Source organism: Abrus precatorius, unplaced genomic scaffold, assembly GCF_003935025.1.
Source record: "Abrus precatorius isolate BTA unplaced genomic scaffold, Abrus_2018 Scaffold6, whole genome shotgun sequence".
Taxonomy (NCBI): Eukaryota; Viridiplantae; Streptophyta; class Magnoliopsida; order Fabales; family Fabaceae; genus Abrus; species Abrus precatorius.
The window spans coordinates 14,931,850-14,953,472 of NW_020874406.1; the positions used below are offsets into that span (position 1 = coordinate 14,931,850).

General features: G+C 32.9%; 2 protein-coding genes across 5 annotated transcripts; one reads left to right on the forward strand and one right to left on the reverse strand.

Annotated features, from left to right (window-relative positions):
- Window positions 1-3,666: 3,666 nt before the first annotated feature.
- LOC113868377 (malate dehydrogenase, glyoxysomal) lies at window positions 3,667-7,704 on the reverse strand. Of its 4 annotated transcripts, none has more exons than XM_027503856.1 (9): window positions 7,362-7,704; window positions 7,058-7,270; window positions 6,540-6,854; window positions 5,511-5,600; window positions 5,325-5,408; window positions 4,841-4,876; window positions 4,599-4,688; window positions 4,346-4,440; window positions 3,667-4,254 (listed from the first exon to the last, which is right to left on the reverse strand). In XM_027503856.1, the coding sequence occupies exons 1-9, from the start codon at window positions 7,431-7,433 to the stop codon at window positions 4,182-4,184; spliced, it is 1,068 nt and encodes a 355-aa protein (XP_027359657.1). In that variant the 5' UTR covers window positions 7,434-7,704; the 3' UTR covers window positions 3,667-4,181. The 4 variants fall into 4 exon arrangements, with proteins under 4 accessions (XP_027359657.1, XP_027359659.1, XP_027359660.1 ...); XM_027503858.1 differs by having other exon boundaries at window positions 4,182-4,254; window positions 6,543-6,854; window positions 7,362-7,658; XM_027503859.1 differs by having other exon boundaries at window positions 4,182-4,254; window positions 7,058-7,272; window positions 7,370-7,433.
- Window positions 7,705-15,709: 8,005 nt separating this feature from the next.
- LOC113868990 (LRR receptor-like serine/threonine-protein kinase HSL2) lies at window positions 15,710-20,055 on the forward strand. The gene is made up of 2 exons (XM_027505051.1): window positions 15,710-18,967; window positions 19,357-20,055. The coding sequence occupies exons 1-2, from the start codon at window positions 16,402-16,404 to the stop codon at window positions 19,725-19,727; spliced, it is 2,937 nt and encodes a 978-aa protein (XP_027360852.1). The 5' UTR covers window positions 15,710-16,401; the 3' UTR covers window positions 19,728-20,055.
- The last annotated feature ends 1,568 nt before the right edge of the window (window positions 20,056-21,623 follow it).

Sequence of the window (21,623 nt, forward strand, 5' to 3'; positions counted from 1 at the left end):
AAAGAAAAAGACTACCGCGGAATTGAAGTTTCTGGTACCACTTGCCCTACGCCATTTGCTAAAAGGTAAGCAAGGACAAATTTCAGTAACTGGCTGATTGAGGGGTGATTGTGTATATCTCTCAGCCTTCGTTCAAATCTAGAGAATTTCCATTTTTTTTCAAAAGAAAAAAGGGGACAAGGGTCCTCTCATAATATGCTTTTGATTCTAAATCCAAAAACTAGGTTGCAAGCAAACAGATTGATTTTGCATGCTACTACCACCACGACGGGATGGAATGGTTGTTTAGGACACTTGATTTTGCAGCAATGTGAGGAAAAAGTGGCTACGTTGTACGGTGATCGGGGTTCTTTGATTACAATACAAGACAATGACCGGAATAGTTTGAATTTCCCATATTAAGACAAATAGATATTCGTAATAAAAGCACTTGATATCAATCAAATCACTTTAAAGAGAATGATGGAACACGGATAAGTGAAGGGAAAGTAAACATTAACAGAGATTAACAAAAGAATGAAATAAAAATAATTATCTCAAGCTCAAACGGCTTAAAACGAGTGTGATACACCTGTAAAGGACCTCATTAATATCTAATGAGGAATAAAATAAAATGAAATAGAGTGACAAATCTAATATTATGATAAATGTTTAATTTTCTTTAAACAATATTTTGGATATAAATTTTGTATATAAAAAGACTTTTTTTTCGTAGAACTAATTTTACTATGCTTCAACTGTTATTGGCTCATATAAAAATAATTTTTATAAAAAAATAATATAAAAAATATATTTCATCTTATTCCATTCTATTACATGTTAAGTAATTTAAATATAATACAATTTTATTTCATTCTAATTAATTCGGTCTCATTTTATCACTTTTTTCATCAATCTAAATTTAACCCCAGAATACTCAAACTAGTCATTATTGCTCTATGATTGGGCAATTAAAGATTGGAACATGGAATTCAACCAAAAAAGCTATCCACAACGGAGACACCATATGCATAGGACAAAGTCTACCCATCTGTTTTTTTTTTCCTTCGCTGTATTGAGTGCAAGATAAATCCAATATGTAATAACACGAAAAACAATCACTGGGTGTGGCTTCCAAGTTCAAATTATTTGGGTACCCCAAAATTGAAGATTGAAGGAAAAAAGACGGAAGGTGAAATTTGAAAATTGAATGAGTCCCAAAACGACAAACAACTTTACCGTAAAATCTATCAAAACTCACAAGGAGAGGGAGTGTAGGGACTTAGCACGTTTGGTCCACTGATTCTCAGTTTGCTTGCACCTATTGCTCATTTACACGTAAGATAAGTCCATTTTTATATATATTTTTACAATAATTCTTATAAGAAAGATTGGAAAAGAAGAATAACATATAAAAATAAGTAGTATAATAAAGAGAATTAAAAGAAAAAATGCTATAATAACTTGTTGCATGGGAATTATTACTTTTGGGATATGTAGATTGAAAGACAGGGCACTATAGGAAGAGGATCAGAAAGCATTTGTCTTCCGGATTTTCTTCTGTGCAATTCTTTGTTTTTGAGTAATTGGCTGAGCTCTCCTTCCTAAGATTCTTACTTAGCAGTTTGCATTTGGAACTTTTCACAAAAACTCTTCAAAAGGGCAAAGTCCTAATTTATGAAAGGGATAAAATATTAGATAATAATTAGCTTACGCCCAATAGCAGAGGCAAAGATCTTAGCGTCTCTCTTTAGCGGCTACCTGATTTCTTGAGTTTCTAATATTACCAGAAAAGGCAGAGGAATTTATATTAGACTTTTGTTTTTTAATAAATTGTTCGTGCATGAATCATAATTCAAAAGTCATATCCTCTTCTTTAAATGTACGATTTACATGTCGCTAATTTTGTAAAGTATACGTATAGTGTTCTATTTATGGGGGGGTTAAAATTGAAGAAAAAGGTTCCTTATATCTTGTGAAGGGAAGGAAACAGTGCAAGTATATGCAATAAAAGTAGAAGATGCAGCACGACATATATTTCCAAATAGTAGGTGGAGTGATTGATTATTTGTGTTGTGTGGTTGCCCACAAGATCTCCCTTTTATTGCTGTTCCATCTCATTACTCTCCTTTGACTTCATTTAGTATTGCAGAAACCGCAGTAGTTATTATATGTTTACCAGATCTGTTCACTTCCTTCTTCTCAGAACTCATATCACATATTAATGTCTGTTACCTGCTTATAAGATAAACATACATGAATAATTATAAATCTTTTAATCTTTATTCCTGTAAAATTTTCTTATTATCAAATAAAAAATTATTTAATATATTTTATGATTTCAAAATAATAAGTGTATAGCTTTTTCTTATTTAATACTCCACTTACTTTTATAAAATATAGGAAGATATAGCAAAGCTTAACATAGATAGATATATTTTGTATGTTGGTGTTATCGCCAGTGAGTGAGCACGTGATGTTTCATTTTCATTTTGTGTTACAATTTTTTTGAAATATTAACTAGCGTGTGTCAATTTTCTCCCTTTATTATTTCATAAATTATTAACAGATATAAAATATCAGCAATTTTTTATTAGTGAATTTGTTTAGTTATTGACATATTATCGATTGTCGTTAACAAATAATCGTACGATTTTATTTTTTTTGCTAATAATCATACGAAATTTTATCAAAATCTTACAAATTTCCCAGGATAGTAAACCGATACAAACGTCAAATACAAATTTTAATTTAAAAAATAAAAAAAATATTTTTATGTTTTTATAAAATCAAAATGATCTATAATTAAACTTATAATTACTCACTCAAAGGCACGTTCTTGCAAACTTATTTATATACTGATCATCGTGAATGTTGAGAATGCAAACACCTTTCTTGCCCTTTCTTTGCTTCATTCAGACTTATTTTTTTATTTGATTAAGAAATATTAAAAATATTTACAGTACATTTGTTAAAGATTACCTCCTTAAATAAAGATAAAATAAAAAAAATTGCTATTATACTTAAAAATTATAAAAATTAATCATCATAGTTATATATTTTGTTTTCTTACTTATTTATTGATAAAAATATTTTAATTTTCTTTCAACAACTGGACAAAATAATAGGAAAAATATATATATGAAAAAAGAAAGCAGTAAAAGATTACTGTGGACTTTGATGATGACTTCACATGGCCTTCTGAATACAATACCAATTTAAGATTTCCCAAATCCCACCTGTTTAAGCATTTTGGGCAGAGCAGATTTTCCTGTGCCCTAAAGTTTTCTACAACTCTTAAGATTTGCAAATTCGGTGGGAGACGAACACCAGGTAACCTCTCAAACAATTATATAATCTTTCACCTTTTCAAACAAGTTCCATCTCAATTTTGTTTTATGAGGATTTTGACAGTTAATGCTAACATTAACGTTCACTTTTGGAATAAAATAACACGTTTCTGTACCTACATTTTAAAAAGGCAATGCTTTTTTAAATCATATTTGTATGTTTATTTTTAATGTTCTATTTTTTCACGAGTAACTAGATACTTCAAATTCATTATTCACATTTTAGTTAAATAAAATTGTTTTATATATCTTAATTATAAAACACGACAAATAAAATATCTAACAAAATTTAATATAATAAATTAATTATAAAGTATAATACATGTCAAATGTTTATAACAAATAAATGATTTAAATAAATTTAAAGTCAACATAATAAACTTATGACAACTAATTTAAAATTTTAAAACAATGCCTACAAATATCTTTTTTTTTTTTTTTCAAGAGAAAGCCCACAAGTATCTATTCTAGTCTAATGGTATGAAGCCCTGCATAAAAAGCCCAAAACTTTTGTCCTCGGAATCCACATGTTGTAAACGTAAGGCCCTTTGTTTGGCAGAATTTCCTTGTTTTTGGTCGTTATTGGCAGAGTTTATTAAAAGTGGTTGCTCTTGGATCTGGTCTGGTCCATAATTTTTGTTCTCTGATCCCACATAATTGGAATCCAGTATTGCAATTATTACACGTTCGTTTACTTGTTTGTTTGTTTGATGATACATAGAATACTATCCTTTTATTACATAGTTCTAAACAGATTCATACATATCAAATAACTAATTCAAAAATTGTGATCTCACAACGGACACGGAACAATCTTACCATTTATTTTCAGGTCTTACAATCATTAACTTCTCATTTTCTGATGAAAGAAATGCCCTTCTCCACGCTTGCTGCTAACTCTTTCTTGGCCTTTTCCAAACCCTCCCTGTTGAAATAAATGTAAAAGTTGATAAACTCTAATGTTTCAGTTTCACCTGTATGAATAAGAAATTCGTTTGTAAGCAATCACTGCATACCTCTCATAATCATTCAGGGGACCAAGAGGAAGAATTTCCTCAATCCCACCTCGGCCAAGTCGTACTTTTGATGCAAAGAATGGGAGTTCAGTCACCTATGATAGACTTTGTTAGTTCTTAAGAAAACATTCAATCAAGCTTAGACTCTAGCAATGTCAACATAACATTACAATCTGCTAAAATGTTACGGGGCGGAAGGATAGCATATTAGCAACTCTAAGATGATCTTTAAGTAAGAGAGGCTTGTGTATACCTGTGAATCAACATATGCACATTGAATGATGCCAGCATCTCCTCTAAGGGCATGAAGGCATGCATCTGCAAATTTTACTGCAGCATATGCCTGCACTTCATTACATGTTTGATATTACGTTTACTTGAACCAAAATGATTTTGTCATGAATGTTAAGAAAATGACATAACCGAAATTTCAAAAAAGGGGAAACAATCACAAGCGTGTGCACACACACCCAAAAGTAAAAATAGAATACTAACCATTGATAGTGTTGCAGAACCAGCACCAGCTTTGGCCTAGAGAAAATTACAAGACTGTAAAAATCAAAATTCTGATGTTGTAGATAATCCATAGCAATGGAGTAATCAGTTACTGCCAAAGGACACTAACGGATACATTCACTAAGACAGATTAGTCATTACTTTCAGACTTAAATTACTCACGTGTAAGTTTCCCTGCATATAGAAAAGCTTTCCTCATAAAACTTCCCAGGCAAGCCACTTGATCAATATATTAACCAAGGGCTTGGTAGAATTGCTTACTACCAAGTGAAATAAATGTAAAGAATGGGGGCAAAGTGTTTTTACGTCTGAGCCCTGGTAATATTTGAATCATCTAATGCCTAAACCAACCCAAATAATATGTAATATGTTTATCATTAGGACCTTCACAGTTGACAGATGAGTAATGATTGGAGTTTGGAATGTTAATAATTGAGATTGAAGTAAATATATAGATGTTCACCTCAACAACTTCAGTTCCACCATTCTGTATGCGATCAGTCAGGTATTCAATTTCTTTTGGGGTGAAAGAACAAGGAGGTTTAACCTGATAAATGGGTGATTTTGTCAGGTAAAAAGTATAACATTTTTAGGCATACAAAACCATATATGGTAACCATTAAAAATGAGTAGTAGTTTTGGTGAAGACCCGAGAAAGTAGAGGTAAAATTGTTATTCCAGCGTGTCCCCCAACAACTGGGACATCCACATCCCTTGGATCAATACCCAGAACTTCTGCCTGCAGTTTTATGCCCAACAGGTAAAAATGAATGAAGTGAAACTCCATATATAAGATTAAAAAATAATACGAGAGAGCTAAAAGTACAGAAACTTTATGGGATCCAGATTTCAACCATATGTTAAAAAATCCACAAAATCTAGATTATTAAATGGATGAGCAGAAACTGGAATTTGGTATGAGTGATACAGTATTAACAAAACCAGTATTCCATCTTCTGAAACTGATACCACAGTAAAAAAGAAGGATTACAGATTGTATCTCTCACTCTCTGTAAAACAAAAAGAAAAATCAAGATAGAGGACAATGCCACAGGTTCTTCAAGGAACCAGCATATCTTCTACACTTCCTACTCAATTTCTGTCTGACCTCACATTTCCTATCCTTCACCGTTATATTTTCATTTTCCATGATTGAATTCCCTTCTGCCACACCAAATCACATGCCAAATTGGCATTCAGTTATGCTAAAAACTATTAGCATGAGCATTCCCTCTCTTTTATCCCCATTTTGATTTCCTTACTACGTGTATTGACTATTAATCCTTTATTCTCAATCACCTTCCCTGTAGTATACACCTTAGTAGTGGTGATATATGAGAATCACAGTGCCAGCACAGGTATTTCAAAGATTGTTTTAATTTTCTTTAAGCTAGCAATGTTAATTACAGGGGTCCAAAGGAAATTATTGCCTTTTGCATATACAATAAATGAAACAGCACTACAGAATACAAAAGATAATGACAAAAGAGCAGATCAGCTCTACTTACCCAAAGATGGTTATAATTAAGTAGTATGCATAAGCATGGTCAAAACTCAAAACAACAGAAATGCTACACTGGCGATTTTCTTGCAGTTGACATTATAAAAGTCAATTCACTATCCTATTTATCCAGCAACTATAAAGACCCATACTAATTTCGAGAGAAGTAGCACATACCACAAACGTATTGGCTCTAACAACATCAAGCATCGTCACTCCCAAAAGTCTCTTGGGATCGTAAGTACCAGCTCTTTTGAAAACCTCAGCTGCGATTGGGACCGTGGAGTTAACCGGATTGCTTATCAAGTTGACAATCGCTTTAGGACAACACTTAGCAATTCCTTCACACAACGTTTTAACAATTCCGGCATTTATATTGAAGAGATCATCTCTTGTCATTCCAGGTTTGCGGGGAACACCAGCAGGGATAATCACCAAGTCCACGCCTATAAGTGCATCCTCAAGTTGCTTCTGCCCCAAAAACCCTCGAACCTAAATACCAACCCTTTTAGTCATGCCAGCAAGCAATGCAACCAGAATTGAAAAAATCAACTTAATTTCACAAATCTAGATTGTGGCACAAGGTCAACCACAGCAAGTTTATTAATTTAGATAAAATTCAGAAAAACAAATCAACTTATTTTTGTAAAATCCAATTCCTATAATGCCAATGAAAAAAGGAATAAGGAACTTACAACAGCACCAGTGTCCATGTGACTAATATCAGCAGTGACGCCAGGGGTGTTGACAACATCATAGAGGTGGAGAACCGAAACGAGTGGGTTCATCTTCATCAACATGGAAAGAGGTTGTCCTATGCCACCTGCGGCACCCAAAATGGCCACTTTGAATCCAGGGGCACCACCTTTGGCACGGCAACGGCCATGCTTCAAATAAGCATCATCTGTCTGTTCAATCAAATACATCAAAAAAATCGAACGATGATATTATTCTTAATAATCGAACAAACTGTTGGTGTAAGAGAAAGACGAAACTAACCTCCGGATTGGGAGGGAGGAGGTGACCGGCGATTCTCGCAATTCGGTGGTTGGCATATGAATTTGCTTCCATACTTTCCTTTCACGGTGAAATGGGAAGGATTGTAATGTGAATGAGTATGATGATTGGTATGTATATAAAAAGCTTGCGTGTGGAAAAAGATGTGATCTGGGTCTGTGTGTGCCGATTGGAAAGGTGCAAATTGACCTTATCTCAATGATTTACCTATCAGCTCTAATGCTCTTTGCTGTTGTTAGGCTTCCCCGTTGGGTGTTCGGAATTTTCATTTCCGGTTCATTTTTTCCTTAGAACTTTTCTCAGTTTTTACCTTTTTGTCAGTAACATATTTTCCCCTTTTTGGGTATTAATTTATATTAATGGAAATTCATGAAATTACGTATAAAATATAAACAATTAATTAGAATGTGAAATACGTAGCTTGGTGAGTTTCAACGATCTTCCTTCATAAAAAATATTAAAAATAATGCATTAGAAAATGTACTACTAAAATTTATTGATTTTAAAATATGTTCAGATTAAGGCCCAGTAGTAGCGGATTTAAATCTGCACTTCACCTTTTTTGGTCTTCACTTCACCTTATTAAATAAGCCCATGATATTTCATATTCTTGTAGGACGGGAAGAATATTTTAGTGGAGGGCGTGGCCCATAACGTACCTCCTAATCCACATCTTTAGGTATGAATGTTGGGCCAAGTGGGACAGACCCAAACTGCCCATGCATTGAATATTCAGAAGTGACACCAAGCATAATATATATATAAGAGAATTTTTAGGCTAGCTTGTAATTATGAAGTTATTTTTATATTTTCTTATACGTAAAATAATAAAAACTATGAATTTTATATTAATAAATAATAATTTTAGTAATTTATTTAAAAATATAAATATTTTTTAATTTTTACGATATTAAATAAATCATAATTATTAATTTAAAAAGAATATACAGTGCTCTTTCAATCTTATAAACATTATAGCTATCACCTAACATAATAATAATATTATTGCTTTAATATATGCCATTAAAATTATAAAATTAACTGTAATTAAAACGGAAAAATGCACTTCCATTATTTTTCTATTTTATATAAATATTACGTTAAAGAGTGAATTGTGGTAGTTTTAATTATTTATATTTACATTTAAATTGAGGATGAAATTAATAAATATCTTTTATTAAAAATTATAAAGAGAATGCATTATTATGATTTTAATAAAAATATTAAAACAAAAAAAATTTATTTAAGACATTAGTCATGATTATTGTTATTATAAAGTATGAGTTATGAATAAAATTAAACCTTATAATATATATAAGCGCATGTTATTTGCTTTGTTCTCTCAAAATACTTTGTGTTGTGTGGATCTCTGCCATTGATTATAAGAAGATCATATTCTTTTTTTTATTGATGCATGGAAATAAAAAGGTACCTTAGAGGACCCTCGTGGATTCATATTCAGTTTAGACGTGTTTGGTTCCAAATCCATGTTTAGGTGTCTGCCATGACTTGTGATGGTTATAGAAACTGTTTGAAGAGTCAATAGTGTTTTAAATTGGAAAATGCATGCAAAAATAATTTTTTTATAATTTAACTGAATATTAAATCGATAAAATATTATCTTATAATCTATTAATTTAAATATAATTCAAATGGAATTAAATTAGTAATAATTAAAAAATTATTAAAATGTTATATGATGTATTTAAAACAAATTAATATACAAAATATAAAATCAATTTAAAAAAATAAAATTAATATAAAAGATCATATTACATGTTCTATAACATAAAAAATACGACAAAATTATACATAGTAATAATATTATATATTTTTTGTATTTATTCAAAAAATATTTTTAAAACAAACACATAAAAATTTAACAGAAAGAAAAAAAATGAAAAGACCAATTGAAACTAATTTTTAATATTGGACTGTCCAAACAAGTGAGCAGATCAATTTCAAGTTAATTAGCTGATTCAGTTTTAATACCTATGTGTAAACTTAACTTTAGTAAAGCAATTTTTAATTGAATTGACAATTTTATATTTAATTTAGGTTTAAATAAGTTTTTAACTTTTTTTAAAAAAAGTTTAGAATTTTTTATTTAGCTCTTCAATTTTAATTTTTAAAAAATAAAGTCATATATATATATATATATTAAATATGATTAGTCTATTAATGATTTATTAATTTTATTATTATTTATTTAAGTAATATTTAAGTTAATTAATATAACATGACATAAAATTTATAAATATTAATACAATATTTATACTTTTATTTTATATTTTTAAAATTTAATTTTATAACATAAAATTTTATTTAAAAAAAAAAAAAGAATATGATCTTATTACCGACCTTTCTCGTCTTTTATGTTTAAATTAAATTATGTTAATTAACTTGATTGTTACATAACAAGATAATAAATTATTGATAAAAAAATATAAAGATTTTTTTTAAAGATTAAATTTTGAAAAAATATAAATATTTGGAGGATTAATTTTTTCTTAACTCTAAATTTTATCAAATCTTATTTTTAACTAAAAATTTTAACCATAGATTATTACACTTTAATTTTATAAAGTTAAAATTATGTATAATTGTAGTTACATAAAAATAAAATTATATTTTTTAATAGTGTTTTGAATAAGAAGGAAGTTCTAGATTCTATTATTCTAAAATCTTGAAAATGACTATCACTTATTAGTAATAGAGAAGTTATTTTATTAGCTGATTGGTATTTGAATTCACGAAATTACATCTGTCTTAATTATGTATAAATATATTTTTATTTTTTATTTCTCTGAGTTAATAATTTTATTCTGTGTATATACGTTTTAAGTTTTTTTTAAACTTTTTCTAATAATATATATTTTTTAAATAAAATATATAATTAAATTAAATTTGTATATAAAGAAACAGTGGGCTGGGCGTGTTGGATTGCCCAATGAAGTGGAAGGCACAACACCGTCATTTCTTCATAGTCAAAGAAAATGATTACCTCTCGTGCTAGCTTCTCCTGTCTTGTATTGTTAATGAAAATTGTTTTGTAGATATTTATGGAGATGTCTACATTTAAAAAGAGAAAAATAATAAACATAATAGACGATAAAATGCAGATAAATAAATTATTAAATAAGTATATAATATTTAATAATTATAATTGCTTGTTAAGGTATTGTTGAGTTCGATGATTTCTTAAGGCTTTTCGTTTTGCTGGAAAGTGGAATCTCCAGTAAACACGGTGAGCGTCAGATGTTGTCTGCCTTTACCAACTTCAGTTCAATGAAAATCTCATTCACACTGTGCAATTAAACAATGCAAATTGAATGAGCACGTTTCTCATCCAGTCAACATTTGGATAAGCAAAATAGCTTATGTAAAGAAAAAAAAATAGGAAGATAAATTATATTTTGTATTTCTTAAAAATGCTTAAATTTTATCATTATTTTTAATTTTGAAAGGTGTGTTTCCCTTCAAAAATAAGATTTATAACATATTAGTTTATTTAAATGTGAATAAATATATACTTAATAGCTGTGCGTTATGAAGGAAATAAAGTGTAATATCAAACAAACTTTTCTTGTAACCTGAGACGCTCAAAGCCCCAAATAATGAAATCGTCACTTTTGACTGACTGGACTTTACTGAATCATTGTCCTTAACACGAGGGTTAATTTCACATGCAGAAAATCCGCTAAAACAGTATATATATATATATATATATGACTTTCAATATATATAGCTAAAAATTTTAAGCAAGAAATAAGAATTGGAGAGTTAAATAAAAATAAATAAATTTTCTCAATTTTTAAAAAATAATTAGCTAAAAAAACTCAATTGAAAATCATACATTATATAAATTAAAAGGGTGAAATATGTTATAAGAGAAAGAAGGGTATCTTTTAAGAAATGAATGATGGTTTGATTGGAAGAATTTTCATGAAAAAGGGATGTCATCTATCTAATAAAACAATGATGTATTTGACAGGATTTTTGTCACACAAACCGGCCAAAAACTGCATAAAAAACCGTCAGCATCAACCATCCATGAGGTTGTAGCTGTTGGGGTGGGACATCAATCAATGATTTACGTTGTAGGGTGAACACAAAAACATTAATCCTCAATTACAATTACAAGATAATTAAATAGATAGATTATTATTATGGGAAAGAGAAAAGGAGAGTTTTGTGTCTTACCAAAAATGGGGACAAAGCGTAAGTCGAAAAAGGCCCATCACCGGCCGAGAAACGCATTTGCTTAGCCGAAACTTCTTCTCTCTCTCTCTCTCTAACCAATCTGGGCCCTCTCCTCTTATATACCAATCTCTTTCATCTCTCTCTTCCATACTTCTCTTCCTTCCTTCTCTTTCTTTCTCATACTCTCTCTTCTGAGTTGTACTTTGAGAATTGAGAGAAAAGAATGAAGAGAAGAAAACACTACTTTATGGGCTCTACACACTCACTACACATCCTTTTGTTCGCAACTTTCTCTCAAGAGGAAAACACCAACATCCACATACCCTTATTGACAAAGAAAAAGACCCTCCCACATAAGCTAACACTCCTTGGTCTGTATGAACCGTGAAGTTGATAGAGGTCATATCATATCTGCACAGTTTGGAAGGCGAAGAATTGCAATGTAACTTTGCTCTAATTCCCACTTTTTATTTTCTTAAAATAAAAAATATTTATCTTTTAGATAGGAAAAAAAATAGGCAGACAGGATGGAGCCAGGCAGTGTTAGTTTTAGTTTTATGGTTCCTTTTATTTAAGAAAAATGAATTGGTTGAAAGTTCTATTTCGTACTGTTGCTCCTTTGAGGAATCAAAAGGAGGAGGAGAAAGCACATAGAACAGGCCAATGTTTTTATCATGGGTCATGGATCATGAATCATCATTATCTAGAAGGATATTTGATATTCTGGTCGTTTACATGCGTGTGTATGGGCTTCCCAATTATTGATATTGTGGCAATGATATAGTGAGAATCATTCGCCTTCTTGTTCTTCACCTAACTTTTCATTGTTTCATACAAAATTTTAAGTTCTTGTTATTGTTCTTTATTTTGAATTTTGTCATAAATTAGTTGTCAAGAAAAAAGGTTATTGACTATAATTTCGAGCATGGTACGTAATTCCTTATTAACTTTATCTTATTATTTGATTATCGAATCAAGCATCTGGCCCGAGTTCTGGTGAAATGAAATAACTATTATCATGATGAAATTTTATCAATCAATACTTTAACTTATTGTTCAGATGGTATTTATATTTTAAATTATATTTTGTTTACCATAGCTCGTGGTTGCTTCTATTCAAATTAAAAGGAAATAGCTTGTAGAGAAAGTTTTCTTCTTGTTTGACGTCCCCTATTGATTTGATTCTCTCCTTAGCAACGCAGTTTGCAAGTTTGGCTGTTAGATTAGCCCTCCGTGAAGAAATATGAATAATGATCATCCATGAAGTTTGACGACAAACTGAGCATGTGTATTCAGGCTTAATCTCTCTTCACGACAAGCCATCTCAGCAAGTATCATAATAATACGCTAATCAAAACCTTTATTTATTTTTAATAAAGGTTCACCATTTTCATAGAATATATAACAATAAGAAATTGGAATTCGGAAGCACTCCTTGAACCATTCGTTCCTAATACGGGTAAATTTTATTGAAGATGAGAATTGTACAGAGTGTACCCTTGGAAACAACCCACACCTCATCCAATGCTACAAACCCGTAACACAGGAAAAATGCTTAATTTATGTGGTAAATCTATATAAGCAATTCCTACCAAGGCTTCCTCGCATGGTACAAAGTGGTAACATTCACCAATATCATCAATCTTGATTATCCCATTTTAATTTTTCACTCCTTTTTATCTCTCTCTTTTCATCTATCATTTTCCCTTTTCTCTTTTTGTCTCTCTTCGCTTGGAGTCTATATATCTTAAGACATGTCAAATGATTATTATCCTACCAATATTTGGAATCATTGTATACATATATGCTTCAGTAAAAGGTCATAACTGTGAGATTTCAGGTGACTCCAATCTTATATATTCAGTTTGGCTAATTCATAATGCTTTTATGAGATATTCCAAACTACTTCAATGTCCACTTTTGAAATTTTCAGCATCATCGATACACCACATTCTTAAATATCTCATGTATATCTTGTGTAATAACGAGTGTAGATCATCATATCTATTATGAAGACATGAAGACCTTTGAAAATTGAAGTAAAAACCAGTGACTTGCCAAACGTAGTTTTCTTTATGCTTCTATATTCAAAATAATTTTCATTTGGTACTTTTTCATATGATAATTTGTATATGATTCTATTTGTTACTATACAGTCAAAAAGTGCGGCAGTTCACTCCTTGAATACCAAATTTTGGTTTCCGAGATAATATAAAATGTAAACTTGTAAAACCAATGGAAAATTATTTTGGTTAGAATTACGATATAATTTTGTTATAAATTCCGTATTTAACTAAGATGTTAATTAAAAGATGGAAACAGAGGGATCATTGTCTGTGGCTTATCTTCATGGAATCAAGTTTTAAGTTATCCATTTGTTTTCTTTTGAATTATATAATTTGTTTTGCTATAATGCAGCGGTAGCTGATTATTGTTTCAAAAGAATGTACAAGATTTTTGTACGCCATTAAAAACAAGTCAATATGTGTAGCGCATTTGTTGCAACATAGAATCATATGACATACGGATTGCCGTGCTGCAGGTTTTATGGCACCAGCACAACACAACTTTACAAAAGTTCAAGTGCTAAAAAACATTTCAATTTGGACAGATTATTTAAGGAGTCCAATCCAATGACTAACTGACAATATTATTCCCAATCTTCGTTAACCAAGTCAAAAAAGGAATACCATAAACAGAAGATTAGTATGTCTTCTCTTGTCGCTTATATGATTCTATTTAGATGTGGCAACAGGGAATGTGATAGCCTATGTCTTTTGACCTACCACCAATCACCATTACAATTTATATTATAAACCAAATGGTTGAATTAGCTCAACTAATTCGACTTTTCTGTTTCAATTAAAGGTTATTTATATATGCGTTATAATTACAATTGCAAGTGATGCCCATAACCAGTAACTAGGTACTAGTCCATGACATTATGACAAAGAACCATGAAACTACTGCCTCATGACGCGTAAATAGAGCTGTCATTTTTTTGGTTCAATGACCAAATGATGATCTATCCCGACCTATGAACTATACTTTTGCCAACTTGCAAAGGTCACACTCACCTTATCAAGTTTAATGGGGAGGGGCACTGACAAAGTGACAATATTCATCAGTACAACTGTGGAGTCAACAATAGCATTTATTATATAGTTCATTATTTCATATTTTGTATATGTTGTATAGTATTTGCTGCCAAAGGATCCATCATGAAAGTCAGGTTAAGTTCCTACGCATGCTTAGATTAATTTCTTGGCTGTTGCAATGAGCAAACCTTGCCACATTTTGTCCTTGTCTTTTTTTTTTTTTAAATCTATTTCAACGAGGCTCCATTGATTGCATCACCACTATCTTATTTAATTTAATTGATGCTTTTTTAAACTTTATGCAATTCGAACTATTAATACGGTCAAGTGGAATGAGAAGAAGAGAGCTTCATTAACCATTTGTTTATTTACAGTGACCCTCGGGAACATTGTAAGGGAGGGTGGAAGTGGGAGACAACTCCTGTCTTGTACCAAATAGCTGATTCTTCACGGCGACGCAGAGCCAGAGCTACAGATTCTTCCCAACCCAAGCATTAATTTCTGGATTTTTTTTAATTGTATTTTCAAATCTGCAATGGATCTTGTAATGTTTTGGAATTGAATTAGGATGCATAATGTTATTGTCATTTTCCCATCTCAGCAATGGGGCTTACCAAATTCTCATAAGTGTGACTTTGGTACTATAGCTAACTTTGGCTCAAATTATCAAAAGGTCATTTTCTTATTCAATTTGAGGCATGTGGGGGGAACGGTTGCAGCGTTTTAAAGGTTAGACTATTCTCGAATCATTTTTATAGTCTCCAGCTGTTCTAACATGACTACAAACTTTTTAAGAGGCAAGAGGCTTCTATGAACTATCGGTACATTACAAGTATGTTCTGTGCTTATATAAATTTAATGTAATAAATTAATTATATTTTTAAAATTTTAAACATGTGTAGAAAATACTGTGGTTATTTATTTCATACACATACGTATCTTTCCGAAGTCGTTCTTCTTAGAGGATAGTAGGTGTTGGGTGGAATGAATTCAATTTGGGAACATGGAGTGTCCGAAATCTAAGACCACAAAGTTCTTACCTTTTATGCATTCTCACTTTGTTGAAAATAGAAAATAACATGAGTTATATATTATTTTTTTTCCAATCTATTCCTCCGGAAGGACGCAATAGGAGGAAAGGGAATCGGTTCCTAATTCGAATTGATCCACACCAAACTTTCCCAAATCATATCCAAAATTCTGCAGCACCTATCCCTTTCGTGATACCAGGAACAAATATCATTTAGCTGGTGCCAATGTGCCATCCACAAGAAAGCAATCCCAAGAATGATTCTTCTTCTGGAAGTATGCCTCTTTCGTGCAGTGTCCTATGCTCTCTGCTTCTGCTTTCGCATGCAGATTAGTGCTTAAAAAGTAGTTCCTTTTTGCCACTACTCTTCCAACTTTTTCTTTCTCATAGTAACCAACGCCCCTCTTCCACTGAATAGTGAAAATCCCAAAAGATGAGCCTTTTAATTACTACAACAAAGAGAACCGCGTGAGTTCCAACTTATTGCCCGTGTGCTTCCAACTTATCACCGTTTCCATGCACGAAGAAGAATAGGAAGAGCTCTCTCCGTGATTACCTTTCTTCACTCACGCGGTTAGGCATTGACTCATACAAATTACAAAACAAGGTCCCTACAAATTCAAGCATTCTCATATCTCACCCTCACAAAAGCAAAGCTTTGTTCGCTTCGTTCTCTTAAAAAGTGTAGAAGATGCTACAACTCGGTCTCAATTTCTTTCCCCTTTTAGTACTATGTTTACTAAGCTCAACTCAAGGGGTGTCCCTAGAGAGTCAGTCTCAAATTCTTCTTGAGGTTAAGAACACTCAACTTGAAGACAAAAACAAGAGTCTCAAAAACTGGGGGTACCACAACCCATGTAACTGGACCGGCATTACCTGCGACACACGAAACCAATCAATTGTGTCAATTGACCTATCCGAGATTGGAATTTACGGCGAATTTCCCTTCGGTTTCTGTCGCATTCACACACTCCAAAACCTTTCTCTCGCATCCAACTTTCTCGGCAATGCCATCTCCCCCAACTCTCTGCTCCTCTGTTCCCACCTTCGTCTCTTGAACCTCTCCGACAATTACTTCGTCGGAGACTTACCAGAATTCCCACAAGAGTTCACTCAACTAAGAGAACTAGACCTCTCCAGGAACAACTTCACCGGCGATATTCCGGCGAGTTTTGGGCAGTTTCCGCAACTGAGTGTGCTCCTTTTATTCGGAAACCTTCTCAGCGGAACAATCCCTTCATTTTTAGGCAACCTCAGTGAGTTAACTCGTTTGGAACTCGCTTATAACCCCTTCAAACCAGGACCTTTACCTCCCCAGCTCGGAAACCTTTCAAACTTAGAAACTCTGTTCCTCGCCAATGTAAACCTCGTAGGAGACATCCCACACTCCATTGGAAATCTTATCTCCCTCAAGAACTTAGATTTGTCTCAAAACTCCTTGACAGGTAACATCCCAAGCAGCATTTCGGGTCTGAAAAACGTGCAACAAATTGAGCTTTTCCAAAACCAGCTTTCTGGTGAACTGCCCCAAGAGTTAGGAAACCTCAGCAGTTTAGTTCGTTTGGACCTCTCTCAGAACGGCTTCACCGGAAAACTACCAGACACGATTGCTTCATTGAATCTCTGTTCTCTCAACTTGAACGATAATTTTCTAAATGGAGAAATCCCACTAAGTTTAGCTTCAAACCCGAACCTGCAGCAACTTAAACTCTTTAACAACAGCTTTACTGGGAAACTTCCACAAGATCTTGGGCGAAACTCTGCCGTAGAGGATCTCGATGTCTCAACCAATGACTTCATAGGAGAGTTGCCAAAGTACCTCTGCCAAAGGAACAAGCTTCAGCGTCTCGTCACGTTCGCGAATCGTTTCTCTGGAACGCTCCCTGATCAGTACGCCGAGTGTGATTCCCTACAATATGTCAGAATCCAGAACAACCAACTCTCCGGCCAGGTGCCACCAACGTTTTGGACCCTTCGTGGGCTTCAGTTTCTTGAAATGGCCAACAACAGGTTCCAAGGTTCAGTCTCTGTTTCCATCTCCAATGCCAAGGGACTCACCAAACTCCTCTTATCTGGTAACAGCTTTTCCGGTCAGTTCCCAACGGGAATCTGTGAACTCGATCAGCTCGTGGAGATTGACGTCAGCAAGAACCGGTTCTCCGGTGAAGTTCCCACGTGCATAACCGGATTGAGAAAGTTGCAGAACCTTAGAATGCAGGAAAACACGTTCACCGGCGAAATTCCCAGTAACGTGAGCTCCTGGACTGACATGACGGAGTTGAACTTGTCACATAACCAATTCTCCGGTTCTATCCCACCGGAACTTGGTAACTTGCCGGATTTAACATACCTTGATCTCGCCGTTAATTCGCTGACAGGGGAGATTCCGGTGGAGTTAACGAACCTAACGCTGAACCAGTTCAATGTCTCAGATAACAAGTTGTATGGAGAGCTTCCTTCGGGTTTCAACCACCAAGTTTACTTGTCGGGTCTAATGGGAAACCCGGATCTGTGTAGCCGGGTTATGAAAACCCTACCTTCTTGTTCCAAACGCAGACCCTTTTCTCTCGTTGCTATTGTCGTTTTAGTCGCTTGCGTTGTGCTCCTTGTGGGGTCCTTATTGTGGTTCCTGAAGAGCAAGTCGCTTGCTCTTGGTGGCAAATCCAAACGCTCCTTTATGACAACCGCGTTCCAAAGAGTGGGTTTCAATGAAGAAGACATGGTTGGAAACTTAACCAGCGAGAACGTTATTGGCATGGGAAGTTCGGGTCGGGTCTATAGGGTGGAGCTGAAGACAGGGCAAAGAGTGGCAGTGAAGAAACTGTGGGTTGGTACACAAAAGCCTGATATGGATTCTGTGTTCAGGTCCGAGATTGAAACGTTGGGTAGGATCCGGCATGCTAATATTGTGAAACTGTTGTTTAGTTGCAGTGCTGATGAGTTTAGAATATTGGTGTATGAATACATGGAGAATGGGAGCTTAGGGGATTTGTTGCATGTTGAGGACAAGTATGTGGAGTTGATGGATTGGTCTAGGCGATTCAGAATTGCTGTGGGTGTGGCTCAAGGGTTGGCTTATTTGCACCATGATTGTGTGCCCGCCATTGTTCACAGGGATGTGAAGAGTAACAACATATTGCTGGACCATGAGTTTTCGCCTCGTGTAGCAGACTTTGGGCTAGCTAAGACTTTGCAGCGTGAGGCCAGCCAGGGTTCCATGTCAAGGGTTGCTGGATCGTATGGTTATATTGCTCCAGGTCAGTTTCTTTTCTTCTTCTTTTCTCATTATCTATGAAAAAAGATTTGGAGGTATATCCATCAGATATTTTGCTCTACCATAAAAACAAGCAACCGAAGCGGGTCCAAAGAGGAAGCATTTGGTTTCCACCTCTTGGTTTTTAAAATAAAGTCAAACTAGATAGCAAGAAAAAAAAAAGATAAAGAAATGCATAGTTGCACCTGCATTTAGGGATCCAGATAAAGAAAGAAGAATCTGTGATTAATTTAGATGATTGAGATGGGTGTGGATGTGTGAATCTGGGTGGATGTCATCTAAAGTTTAAGCAACAATTATGGCTACTTAATTTACTAGAACATATTTTGAAAATCTTGATTGCTAATATCTACCTAATTGATCCAATTGCAGAGTACGCTTATACAATGAAAGTGACTGAGAAGAGTGATGTCTATAGTTTTGGGGTGGTGTTGATGGAATTGATCACCGGCAAGAGGCCAAATGACTCTTCATTTGGTGAGAACAAGGATCTGGTGAAATGGGTCACTGAGAATGTTCTATCAACATCTCCTAAAGGAGGAAGTGGCAATATTGGAGAAAGTAATATTATGACCCAGGTGGTGGACCCAAGAATGAACCCAGAGACTTGTGATTATGAAGAGGTTGAGAAGGTTTTAAACGTGGCCCTACTTTGCACCTCAGCGTTTCCCATTAATAGACCCACAATGAGAAGGGTAGTTGAATTGCTCAAGGACCATAAACTGTCAGGTCCCAAGTCATGATGCTGTGTTGGGTTTCCCAGGCTCTCCACGGAGGGACCCAAATTTTGTATTGCAGTAGTGGTAGGCACTACATGAAAGCGATTGATGGCACTGTATGCAAGAAACTTAAAGAGGAATTTTTGAACATATTTATTATTAAGGATTGAATAACTCTTATGAGTGCTTGTTTAGTTAGTCATTATATGTAAATCTTCTTGTACATATGATGCTTCTTGAATCCTGTCTTGATCAAAGTAAAAGTAAGTAGTCAATTGAAAAGTATCGCCACTCTATACTGAAAAGGAATACTCTCCTGCATATATATATATATATATCTTTATGTGTTGTCCCTTTCCTTTTCTTTTTCTTTATCTTTTCTGTTTTTATGTTTTCTCTCCCTCTGTTTTTTTTTCTTAATCTGATTTTGGTGCATAACTGAAAAAAGAAAGGTTGAGCAGGTGCTAAGGATAAGCATTTAGACCTGGCTTGCATCCTTTAATGATACAGTATCACTCATCTGACCCACACATGCATGATTCACGGTCATATGTCAAGTGTTAGATTGTCACATTGCTACTTGACATATATTATCATGAGTTTTGCTAATTAAAACTGAGGTGTTGGAGTATTTATTCGAGATTACTACTAGAGACTAGAATTGCAGTAAGCTTTTGAAAGTTCCCCCCCAAAACAATGAAAGCATACGATTGCTTTGATATGGTAAAATATTTTTCCTTATGAATGCTTGATTTCCAAGCAAGAGTTGTTCCACTAGAAAAAAGCTGCAGTTGTCGAGACTTGAAGGCAAGTGGGTATTGATGGAGAAGGTCCATCTCACATGCGATTCTGAAAATATGGAGAGAATGGTTCTTTAATTAGATTGATGAAAAATCCATCTTCTGAAGCATTGTGTGGCATCCATTAGAAAAGTGTTACAAGCCCAGCCATTCTCATAGGCTCACAGCATGTGATATGTAGATCCTTATCATCTCCTTTTCATTTTAAGAAAAGGACAATTTTTTTTTTTTCACTTGACTACGATAAGTGACTGACTATGCAATATTTATGATGCAACGATGTCAACTGTGTTTTCCTCAAATGTAGACTCAGTGGAGAGGTTATAACAAGAGACTAGTGTCATAACAGTGTACATCTCAATATAATATAAATAAATTTCAGAAAACTAAAGTCATATAGTATTTTTGAGTATTATCCCCATGATATGGTACTTTTAATATGTTAAGATTAATATTTATATTTATATATATATATATATATATTTAAAAAATATATAAAAATATTAATTATCACTTTTTAGTGTTTAAATTTTATAAAAAATAAGATAATAAACTGTTACAATTTACTAAAAAAAAATAAACTCTCCCTTACCTTATAAACTAAAATACTTTTGGTGCTTCCTTAAATTAAACTAATTACATATAAACTTGTGTATATAATAATTTATGTTACTTTTATACAAAGATACTTACTGATAAATTTTAATTTCTCATGAATGTATACACATGTACGTTTGCATGTCCACATACACCTACGAAAAATTAAAATCATTAGAAGCATTTTATGGATTATTTTAAAGTTTGGATAAAATTATATTAAAAAAAATTAACAAACAATTTGAGTTAGGAACACATTTGTTACTTGATGAACTTGATTGTTGTGCACATATATATAATAAACATTTTTATAATTTAAGTTTAAAAATAAGTAATAAATAATTTTAAGTGTATTTTTTTGGCTTTTTTTAATGAAAAAATTACCAAAATATGATATTTTTAGCAAAATTACAAAAATATAAAAAATTATTTTAAAAAATACCATTGATGAGTTTTAATTTTTTATTTTTTTAAATTGTTATTAGCAATTTTTTATACTATTCATTTTTATTCTTTTATTTTT